Source organism: Gasterosteus aculeatus, chromosome 18 (genome assembly GCF_964276395.1).
Source record: "Gasterosteus aculeatus chromosome 18, fGasAcu3.hap1.1, whole genome shotgun sequence".
Lineage (NCBI taxonomy): Eukaryota > Metazoa > Chordata > Actinopteri > Perciformes > Gasterosteidae > Gasterosteus > Gasterosteus aculeatus.
In genome coordinates this window covers 9,686,987-9,698,964 of record NC_135706.1, presented here as the reverse complement: position 1 = coordinate 9,698,964, position 11,978 = coordinate 9,686,987, and the positions used below count along the sequence as shown (strand labels likewise).

Genomic DNA, 11,978 nt, shown 5'->3' with positions numbered 1-11,978 from the left:
TTTAAACATTCGTTTCTGGTGATTACCCAAAAAATAGTGAATTGAAAAAAATCGGGAGAAGTCAACCGGGATAACTCCGTAAAATCAAGTTTCTTTTCGAACCAGAGGCCCTGATGGTCAAACAGCACGGACCCCCCGGACGAGAGACAACGTGGTTGTTTTCTGAGGTCTGATGTTCACCAGAACTGTCTTCTAGAAGTAAGTGGACGGCTGTTAAAAGATCAAAGAGGACAAAGACGGTCTTCGGTGCAACTCAGATCCCATGGTTCATTCATATGTCATAGAAGAAACAAAAACAGCACCTGGTTGCCAGAGGAGGGTTCAATCCGAAGCTGCTCCTCCAGTTGAACCAGAGCAAAGTTTGTGAACGCGGGAGAGACGGAAGGACACTTGATAAATGTTCCTGTCTTCCCTCACACGCAGCCGAGATAACGCCAAGTGCACTTCCCTCCCTTCACTTTCCTATTCCGAGCACACAAACAAATACTAATTATCAGTCAAAGTATCAAATGTATTAGCGCAGGTCTGAAATTGAAGCCATATTACAAAATGAATCCTTTCTCGGAACGCTAATTCTTTCTTGGCCTTCTGGAATACTGTGAACGCGTTTGTTCGTCGACGTTGGACGTTACCCGTCGCTCCCAAACGGTCGGTCAGCTCAGCACCGGGACGGCGTCTTTTTTTTCCCCCTCCTCATCTCTGTGGGTGGTTTTGTCAGGATCTGAAAAGACATCTGTTGTGAAGTGCAGCCGCATTCCTATTGGCCCTCAAACCGCGATAATAACCCTCGGCCTGTCAACAGGAGCTCATCCACCAGTGGAGGGGAGATGGTTGGTAGACTTGCTGGGTGGGGCAGAGCTGACATTTATTTGCATTCAAGCTTTAAGTGGAAAGCAGGGGGGGGGATAAAAAGACGGAGAGACGCAAGTTCCGTCGGGTGTTTTTCTGTTGCATTGAAAATGCATTCAATCCGTTCACACAAGGCTGATATCACAAGCACAGCGCGGCGGGGGAAGAGGTGAGGGTGACGCGGGGCTGTGACGAGAGGATGGTCGTGATAGAATGCGAAATATTTCTCCTCGAGTGAGCCGTAAAACTTGGAGAAAGACGGAGGCGGAGGCTGCGTCCAACATCTCAGCTGCAATAGGTAATAAAAATGGGCTCTGCCTCGGCCACGTCTGCCAAAGAGCATTGTCCTCCTCCTTCAGGGGAGGCGGAGGGGAAGGAGTGGTCGACTTTAGCCCTGCCGCGAGAAACGACCCCAGGCAGGTAGACCGTGGCATAGAAATGACAGGGCGTAAGACACCGACGCACGGAGGCCCTGAAGGCAACCTCAGGCTGTGTTCAAGTAGTTCTCTGCTTTCTCGTTTACCAAAACGTACCCGTCTTCTGCATTTGTAAAATGCAAATTATCCTTACCGATAATTAAATGTAGCGTTGAGGTTGCTTTAGTTGTATTGGCTCACTTCCCTTCTTGGACTGCTGCCACATCAGTAACTGACATCAATATTTCTACCAGTGAGCGTGTTTCATCTCTTTACACGCTTCCTTCAGGGCAGTCCTGTTCATGTCTCTGTCATCCTGTCATTCTAAGACTGTCACGTGAAATATCAGGAAGTTTAATGTACACCAACGTCCAAAAGTTCTGATTGCAATCTGCAGGACCCGTACGAAAAGTCCACGTTGTCGTTATGCGGCTTACTCACGCATACGCATATGAGTCACAGATGTAGTTGCGAAAAGGTTCAGATGGAGCTGCATTACTGAGGAGGTGGAGGAGAAAAGGGCTGACTGGAAGGTGATGACTGAGATGACCCAAGGGCGAAACAGCGCGAGAGAGCGAAGTGGATTTAAAATTACACGGTGGCTCATGTCAGCGGCCGTAATTAGCAGCTTGGTCAGGTGTGATGAGTGGGACAGGAAGCAGGAAAAGAAGGACAAAACCCAGCAGGAACAAAAGGAGAATCCAGGAGGAGCGGATATGACACGACACCTGGCAGTGCATTCATGAACTTTTGCAGAGAAAGTGGAATAGAAGAGTGTGTTCGCTCACAGACACACGTAGGATGTCACGTGCCGAAAGCGTGGAATACATGTCCAGAAATTCAGCTGGCTGGCAGCCCGCCAAGTTAAATGTAAATGCCTTTGGAGCAAAGAAACGGGAGCAGGAGCAGAACGGGGAGCGGACCGGCGAGAAAGCCGGACTTACAGATACAAGTGCAGCAACACACATTGTGGCTGAGCAGGAGGACAGTGTCCTGAAAGCAAAAAACACAGGAAAACGACACGTCAGGGTGTCGAAAACGCAGCCACCGGACATCAAACCAAATTTCAGAAGCCTTTTTTCATTCGGTGTCTTTTTTTAATTTGGTGATTTTTTTAAAGGCGCATATGAAAAAAGTTAACACAATAAAAAGACTACAATAATAATAATATTTCTGATTCATTTGTGTAACCTGCACACACACAAAATAAGACTTTTTGACATATTAAAATATTTGGAAAAGTGTTAAAGAATCTGAAGAAAGTGATTTAGTTGATTTATGTGCAATGATCTATATCTTTTCAAGGGAGTAAAAAAAAAGCTCTCACACTGTCCAAATATTATATATTAGGTGCAAAGTTTTTGTTGATTGACAGAGACGTGTTATACTCCCTTTTGTGACATTTCACTAGTTTACAACGAGTGCTGATTGGGTTTACCTTGTCACTCTGCCTGGAGATTTACAGCATCCGTATCAGTGAGTTATAGGCAACACTGACACATAGAGTGGAAACATTTCAGCCCACAGCAAACAGCAAATTCCTTGCATGACAATAAATGTTTCTGATTGAAGATTAGATTTTTTCATATTCAAAAAGTGTCACTTCACAAGAAGCTTTTTTATTTATTTGAAAAAATAAGACGATGATGAATCGTTATTTCAGGACATGAGGTCTTCAGTGTAGCTGGTGGTTTAAATACGGGGAGCGGCGTTTAAACCGTAACCCAAACAAGATCTCCTCTACGAAAAGACCAAAAGCTCAAGAATTGGCGTCTTCGTAAACAAACTTTTGAAACTTTGACACCACCCAACCCCAGAGATGCAGTGGGTCACTATCAGAAAAATGAAGATGTATTTGTCTGATCCGGACATAGCTGTCTGACACAGTGCCCCCCCCCCCCAGGAGAAAGCCTCACACCCCGGGGCAAGAGAGTGACACACACACACGCACACACACGCACACAAACACCCTCCAAGGAGGAGTCATGGGGCAGAGGGGAGGAGGGGGGAGGGAGCGCAAGAGGAAAAGGGAGTGTTATCTCTCTCTCTCTCTCGCTCTCTCTCTCTCTCTCTCTCTCTCAGAGAAGCGCACACCTTCCCTCCTCCCCGTGCAAGAAAGCAAGAGGAAGAGTCAAAGACTTCGGCGCTCAGTTCGCGGGGTCAGTCACACGCAGGTACACAGGATACTGAGGTCGGGCCCAGAGAGACCACAAGAGAGACAGGAGAGGACGAGAGACGGGGGGGACCGCCACCGGTTGCCCTTAGACACGCCAGCTTTCAAGGAGGTCACCGACGGCCTGCCTTATGTGTGGCTCCTCTCAAGGCTTCACAGTAAGTAAGCGGCTCCCTCAGAAGCATCTCATTCACGCGTAGATGTTTTTCAGACGATTCTATGCCGTTTAGCAGTTTGAAACACTGTGTCTCGCGGGACATCCTGTGAGGTGAAGAGTGCTTTCTAGCTACACAGCTGGGTGAGTTGACTCACGGCTTGATTTTTAGAATATAGTTTCTGCTGTGTCACTTGGTTCGCTGGTTTCGGAGTGAGCTGTCACACTTGTGAGAGTCATTTCGAGGCGGCTGTGGTGGCCGCGCGTCAGTAGAAAATAGGGTGAAACGTGTGAAACTTTTATCTGTGTTACTTTTGTTTCTCTCACCGATAATGAGATGGAAATATGTGGCAGTTGCAGCATATATGCCACTACCGAAAATATACATGCGATCACTGTGTGAGCTTTGATTATTTAACACATTTTCTTGTTGTTTTTAAAACGAGAAGGGGAGTGGCACTTTTCTATTAAAACAGGCCAACGGCTAAAAATGTTAGAAATATAAAAATAATATAAGAAAATATTGATTCAAGAAATACTGAATTTGAATTATTGAACATAAAGTTTGGTCTTACTTCAGGATGTGAGCGCTTACCAAATATAAGTAACCAACAAACCTTATCTATCGCTATCTCAGAGGCAAACTGATGAACGTGAATAAGGAAGTTCTGAGGGGGGGGGGGAGAGGGGGCCACGCATTAGCACTGTCTTTTAATCACGAGAGTTTTTATCTTCTCGTCTTCCACTGTTTCACCGCTTCATCCCATCAGTCGGGACACTGTGCCTTTGTCAGAGACGAGGCGGCTGACAACAATCTTCCAAAGAAAGCAGGGAAAGACAGATAAAGGGAAAGAGAAAGAGGCCGTACGCCTGGCCGAGAGCCAAGTCCTCGGCCTGTTCGGAGGAAGTCTGGTCCATTTACTGGGAGCGCTGATTTCCTTGTGAAAGTGGTCCCGCTCCGGGGGCTGACACGCACAGGGACCTCCCTCACGGCCCCGGGGTTGTGATTTGGAGAGAGGACGTATGGGACAGCGGGGACAGTGGGGGCGGTGAGCACGAAGGCCCCACTTTGAAGTTTGTTTTGTCCGGCAGCGGCAGATGATGGGAAAGGTATATTCAACGCCACCTCCCTAACATCCCCGTTTTGCCCCGGTCACATCTCCCTCCGAGATCTAATTTTAGCTCCATTCAAAGCTTCACTTCCCTTGGTACTCCAGCTGTTGTTTGCTTTGTCTTTTCTTCCTTATTGTTGTTTTAGGTAAAAGGAAAAGTTAAAAGTGGCCGTTAGATTTTTTTTTTTTGTTCAGATATGGAATAATGGACATGTGTCCCTATCTTATGTCTACCTGTTCTTTTAGGCCCCGTCCCAGTGCACCAAAGCCATGTTGACCTCAGAAAGTTCACTGCACAGCACAGGGTCACTGCAGCATGCGATGCCCGAGACACAGGATGCAGACATGACATCATGGAGCGAGACAACATTTGAGAAGAGGTGCACTTACATCGTGAAGGACCAACTTCTGGAGGAACTGCCCGAAAACAATTGCAAGACACGCGCTGAGAGATCCTTACCCAGAAACCTGGCCCTGAAACGCTGCCCCGGCTCTGCAGAGGTACACAGCGAAGCAAATCTTCCTCCTTTCCGCGCTGTTGAGATTTTCAGAGAAAGCGAAGTTGAAAGAAAACAATCCCTGTAAATGTGGCATGAAAGCATGTTGTGCAGTTGTTTATGTTTTGTGTAACTACCGACTCCTTGCGTCACTCCAATATCCTTCCATCCACCTCCATCCCTCCTCAGGCGGGAAGCACTTGACATGTTGTTGTCTTATTTCGGCCTTCCCTCACTGCTATGTGTGCTTTGAGGTAAAGCCGCAGAAAGGCAAGGCCCCGGGCGCCTGAGGTCTCTATGATTAGTAACTACCTCAGATTCCCAAACCCTTTGTCTCAGCGAACAATTACACCGTAAAGCAGGGCACCAGCAGCGGGACCCCCCCCCCCTCACGGACAGCACCATAAACAATCTTTTCGGAATAAGTGGGTGGCAGTCACGGGGATTCAAAACCGGAGGATAGTTTATGTTTAACTGGATGGACCGGGGAATTGCAGATAGCACGGTTGAGTTAATACATGATAAAAGATTAGCCCAGTGGGGGCTATCCATGGCGAGGAAACGTTAGGTTTCTTTACACAAGATTAGGGCTGAGCCCCTGTGGATGAAAAATGGTTGTCAGGCGAGATCAGAGGAAGTAGCCTATGTGTCTAGAGCAAAATACCTTCTAATGAGGGCTGTCTGGAGTCTGGTTGAAACCAAAGAGCAGGATACGTTACAGTAATCTGTGACACAAGGGCACCTCGAGCAGAGCGGTTTTACAAAGAGAGGGTAAAACTAGCTGGATAGACTTAAGGTAAACTAAGCATGTCACGGTGGATCCAGCGACATGCACCATGACAGTATTGCTCCAGGATGAAAGAGAGACTACGTTACCATTGCTTCGGGGGATTTGAACCCGTCGCTCAAAGTGCAGTTGCCTGGTCGGGGTGTGCCCACGACATCTTATCCCCGCTCCCACATCCCGGAGGCTTGACGCGGAGGGGTTAGTTTCACACCCGGAGGTAGCAAAACAAGAGTGGTAGTGAAATTTTAATAGTGTAAAGAAACTAAAGATAACGTGGCCGATTGGCTTATGAAATATTCAGCATGTGAAGTAGCGGACACGTACTGTCCCAGTGAGGAAAAATACTCACGTTCTCTCGTTGCCACGACTGCCAACATAATAACGACAACAAATCACGTGTTAGTACCATATCTATTTTTCTACTTCTAATGAATTTCCTTCTTCGGGGCAGAATGTCAGATAAGAACAACTGTATTCCAGAGAAACGCTGCCCTTTTTGGCTCAGAGTACATCCGCATGTCTGGCTCAGGGCTCTTAGTAAACAACAAAGCAATTAGTTGTTTGCTGATTTCGTGTCCTCCTTGTTGAACAGGTGCTCGGGGTGAACAGCAAAGAGCTGATTCCTAAGGGAACACGTTTTGGCCCTCTGGTGGGGGAAAGCTACACTAACGAAACAATTCTGAAAGATAAAGACAGGAAGTACTTCTGGAGGGTAAGTGGGCTGCAAAGTGAATCTGAAATTTGTCTTACTTTGTGTTCACATCCAGCATTTCCATCTGGTGACGCTGCTCGTTCACAAGTTTAGCAGTTGTGGTCAACGCCTGACATCCTGTGCAAGTAAATATCGGCCTGCCAGTGCTCGGCTATACCTTTAAAAGCACCTGGGTCCGATCGGTTCAAATGTGCAATGTGCATGCACAGTAAATGTGTGTTTGCCAGTTCCCTGCATGGCTGCCTGAGGTCACAGAAAAACGCACACGCGCACACACACACACACACACACACACACACACACACACACACACCAACACAGCTGTTTGGTTTCAGTGACGCAGCGGTTCTCTACTCTCTCCGCTTCGCTCGGCAGCGGTATCGCTGCCAGTAAATACACCATACATGTGTCCGCGCTTCTTCAGACTCATAAGCTCTCACACTGACTAAGCAAGGAAGTGGCTTTGAGCCTGAGAAATGTTACAACACGGGGACATATTCCATTGCCCATAAGCGCCGGTGTAATTCTACAGTTCACAGTCGGCAACCCTTGAAAACGACCACCCCATCCGAAACAGACACAACAGAGACAATGTGTTAATTTCACATTCATGACTCAGATGACAGCGCCGCTTCAATGAGAAGATTGCATCAAGAACTGTCGTATAGGCCTATAAAGATGGAGGGATAAATCTAACAATGGGCTGAATACGTCACAACAAAAAGTGATGAAGGATAATTGTAGTAGGCGAGATAGTATACTTGATACTACTTCCAGTCATACGGTGAAATACTAAGTCATTGCTGCTTTCGTAACTCTATATGGTTTGTGTGCAGCAAATACCTCAGTACCTGAGTATTTACCATAAAGGCTTCAGGAAACCGTTGACATCATGGTTTCAGATTTCAGAGAATGTCATCATCTACCGACTCATCGCTCCGCTTGTTTTAAATATCACTGTAGGTCTTCTCTGAGGGGTTTTTGCACCACATCCTGGATGGTTTGAACGAGGATAGGAGCAACTGGATGCGTTACGTCAACCCTGCCTGTTCTGAAGAGGGGCAAAACCTGATCGCCTGCCAGAGCGGTTTGGAAATCTACTTCTACACAATCAAACCACTTCAGCCGGGCCAGGAGCTTCTGGTGTGGTACTGCCGCGAATTTGCCCTGCGCTGCAACTACCCTCCTCTGGACCAACTGGCCATTGACAACATTGGTAAGCGCATGAAAGCGGATGGAAATGTACTTGTTATCTTATCTTATCTTCGGGTGATGCAAGGGCTGAGAGTGTCTTGTCCCATTAAGGTAGCGAGAACCCTTCCTGCGCTCAAGCTTTGAGACACATCTGTTATCGTGAAGTAAAGCTACCAATCAAAGCGCGGGCCAACCCCTTTGTCTGTCCAACCTTCGGCCCTTTTGTTAAAGCAGGAGAAGAGTAGAGTCCTGAAAGCTAAGACGATCTGTCTCCAGGAATAGCCACAGTACCTGAGGAAGATGAGACTTATTTCAGGACTTTAGGCTATGTTGCAGTTTTCCTTTTTTTCAACTCCACATAAAAACACAGTTGGCCACTCCTTGGCATACAAAGCTTTTGGCTTTCATTCCCAAACACAAAGAGTACGCACGCCAGCGGAGACGCCGCATGCACACAGCAAAACACTCATTTACACGCTCTCACACACAAGAGGCTGCCCGAGGTGCTGACAGCATTCTGGAAGGACTCCTCTTATTTATGTGGCTCTTAAGGAGGAAGAGAAGTAGGAGCCGCTCCAGTGACTACTTGAACTTCCTGACAAGACGACCTGCTGACAGATTGATATCTCACCGAGTGCAGGCCGTTTGTTTGCAGAGGGCTGGCCCCTCAGGAGAAGGGGGGGGGGAGGGTAACACGGGGGAGCACACAGATAAGAGCGGCTCCGTGTTTGTGAGGGTTGACGTCGATGGTGTCCAGGTGTAGGTGAAATGTGGATTAATACTTTTATATTTGGTCTTCCTCTATTTGTCAGCTCGCTTCCTTCGATTATGCTGGAGTAAGTCACAAAGCGCCTCGTGACTTTGTGGGTAGAGAGTGGAGCAAAGTGCTCAGATGAAATACAGGTTTGGATCTAGATTCCATGAAGGTGTTTTTTAAACGTCAGTGGAAAATAAACATTGGTCATAGTTCGGTTGTTGATATGTATCTTTTCCACCCCATTAAGCTTCTCTTGTTGATATCTGGATGACGTCTTTGGTTCTTTGGTGACTTGGGTCTTTTTAAGTAGTTTCTTATCCTGTGAAACACGTCTTGATCAGCATGAAACAGAAAAACATCCCCTGTGGTGGAGAAAATACACCCCCACAAACTCCATGCTATCTGTATCTTGATCGGAAGCCTATTGTTTCAGATGTGGTGTCCACTTTCATTCGAGTGTCAGGGCAAGTCTGGGAGATACAGACAGGCAAAGCCACACACGCCTTATACAACTCACACAAGATAAGGCTTTGGACTAGAGTGGGAGCCAATTAAAATGAAGATAAACTGAGATTTCAACTAGCAGCTCGTGTGCATGATCCCGTTAACGTCGTGGGTGTATGCGTCACTCAAAGGAATGCTGATACGGTTACTGAATGTCTGAAAATGATTGCATATGATTCTGATGTCATTTCTCTATTTATGTGTCCCACAATAGACAGTCGAGCACTGGGGAAGACAACAGGGAAACGGGGACACAGCGTCTCTGAAATCCTCAGAGACGAACCTTCCAAATCCCGCCCCAGACGTCTGGATAGACCCTTCCCTCAGACCAACGTCCCAGCAGTTTTTCCCCTGTGTCCCCGTGTTGTGTACCCGAACCAGCCCCAGTCAGATTCCATCCATGGCCATAGATATGCAAGTTTACCACCTCTGCTATCCGGCAGCCCTCCCGATAGCAGAGCTGACACAAGATCAGTTCTAAGAGGTCCTGTTCCCTCCAGTTTGCACTTCCCCATACAGCCCAGTCAATGCCCCGTTGTAGCCAAACCGTACCAAGAGCCTTCTGCGCATGATCGAGGCCCTCCTGCTCTGAGGCCTTCACCCTATCTGCTGCCTCACTACTCCCTCGGCCTCAACAGCAATCTACCTCACTCATACCCGTGCTACGGAGACGGACTGAAACCTGACTTAACACTCTCATCTCATTTGCTGCCTTTTGACGGGTACTCACACTTCCTTCATCCTCTGCCCAACAGACACAAAGACATGACAATTGCACTATCCAACACCAAACAAGACCTCATTCTTTCACCAATCAAGGAGCACAGAGACAATAAGGAACTTCTATCAGAAAGGACAAACTACCTCAGGTTCCATTCAGATGACCTTAGAGATTTCAAACACTGTGCACACAGCCATGTCCAGGCAGACCTGACAATACCGGCCACATCCAGTGCCTCATCCGTGGTCCCCTCAATGCGCAAAGCACTGCCTTCTAGTTCGCCTCTGGATGCCTTTAGAGACTGCCTTCCCTCCAAACCACCCTCTGCCACTGAGAGCAACACTGAGGATGCAATGGACCTCAGGAAGATCAAACGAGGTGGGCACATTGTGGGCTACAAGAACTTGTCTTACCCACTCAGCAGACAGAATGGAAAGATCCGGTATGAGTGCAACGTCTGTGAAAAGGTCTTTGGGCAGCTGTCCAACCTCAAGGTGAGCTCCTCTTCGTTGTTTTAGTTCAAATGGAAAATGCCTTAATTTAGTGGCTGTATTCTGACTTGCACAATGTTAGAAATGTATGGAAATAATTTGAATTTAACAGCAACTAAGGTTTTAAGAGTTTGACATAATTGTATCAACGGCAATAAGACTAATCTCTGACATACCATCCTCAGGTCCATCTGAGAGTGCACAGTGGAGAGCGTCCCTTCAAGTGTCAGACCTGCAGTAAGAACTTTACTCAGTTGGCCCACCTGCAGAAACATTACCTGGTTCACACTGGAGAGAAGCCCCACGAGTGCAAGGTATAACTATATCCTCAATTCTAAATGTTTTGAGAAATATTTATTCCACTCTATCACCCAAATGATACATGGTCAGAGCTAGCAGTCAGTTAGCTTAGCATAATGACAAAAAACTGTCCTAAAATTACAAAATCTGCCAACCCGAACCTCTGAATCTTAATAGTTAACATGGTATAGACAGTTTGTTTAATCCATACCAAAAATGAAGTATACAAATCACCATTTCTAAACCACATTTTCCTTTGTTTTGACACAGGTGTGCCTAAAGCGATTCAGTAGCACCAGTAACTTAAAGACACACCAGCGGCTACACTCAGGTGAGAGGCCTTACCAGTGCAAGCTGTGCCCCGCCCGCTTCACGCAATTCGTCCACCTCAAGCTCCACAAACGCCTCCACACAGGAGAACGACCTCACAGGTGTCCCTGCTGCCCTTGTGCCTATCTCCACCACTGCAGCCTCCGGGTGCACCTCCAAGGCTTCTGTCCTCTCTCCCCCTCGGCCTCCCGCAGACACTCGCCGGAGGAGCTACAGCAGGTCAACGCTGAGATTGAGAGGTTTGACATGAGCGAGGCGGCGGAGCAGCTCGAGTTCATGGCCGCAGACGCCGAGATGGAAAAGGGGGACGTGACCGACTTAATAAAGAAGATGGAGACTCATACCTCCGACCACCACGGTGGCCAACAAGGGAAGACGGAGCTGAGCAGCGACAAATCAGCAAAGGAGTTTGCTGCCGATCTGCCTTTACCTCTGCATTCAACCCGCATCAAGCTGGAGTCAGGCTGCATATCAGAGCCCTAAAACAGGCTTGCTAATCCAGCCATATAATCCTTACAGGTCAACTCAGCAGCCGTCTGTTACGGGGCGATTTAAAGGAAAGCCTCATCTCAATTATGGATTGCCCAGCCTACGCTACAAAGAATCAAGACTTTACCAGCAGGGCTTGGGAACCGATGACGCGATTGATTTAATGTATACATCTTTGTTAATTTATTCTGTTGTTAACATTAATGTCAAATTTATAGAAGCAGTAATTTGTGGCATTTTCTCTATTTTTTTGTATCTCTGAAACATTTTGATTGAACAATATTTAAACATGTGATTTTCCATTAACCAACTTTGTCCTTTGTAGTTTTTCGTGTGTACATGTGCGTACTTAAGCCTCTTATTCAAATCCTGCAGTGTCACTGATCTAAGCTGTGAAGTGAACACAGAAGAAAACCTCACTTGTTTGCATGCAACATATACAACTGCCTTGTGATGACGTAGATAAACGTCCTGTTATAATTCTTGGGACAC

At 47.0% G+C, this 11,978-nt stretch overlaps 1 protein-coding gene across 2 annotated transcripts; it reads left to right on the top strand.

Moving 5' to 3' along the window:
- Positions 1–3,328: 3,328 nt before the first annotated feature.
- On the top strand, positions 3,329–11,792 carry prdm1c (PR domain containing 1c, with ZNF domain). Of its 2 annotated transcripts, XM_040161354.2 has the most exons (8): positions 3,402–3,596; positions 4,951–5,205; positions 6,581–6,700; positions 7,664–7,916; positions 9,370–10,370; positions 10,553–10,681; positions 10,938–10,998; positions 11,138–11,792. In XM_040161354.2, the coding sequence occupies exons 1-8, from the start codon at positions 3,570–3,572 to the stop codon at positions 11,245–11,247; spliced, it is 1,956 nt and encodes a 651-aa protein (XP_040017288.2). In that variant the 5' UTR covers positions 3,402–3,569; the 3' UTR covers positions 11,248–11,792. The 2 variants fall into 2 exon arrangements, with proteins under 2 accessions (XP_040017287.2, XP_040017288.2); XM_040161353.2 differs by having other exon boundaries at positions 3,329–3,596; positions 10,938–11,792.
- The last annotated feature ends 186 nt before the right edge of the window (positions 11,793–11,978 follow it).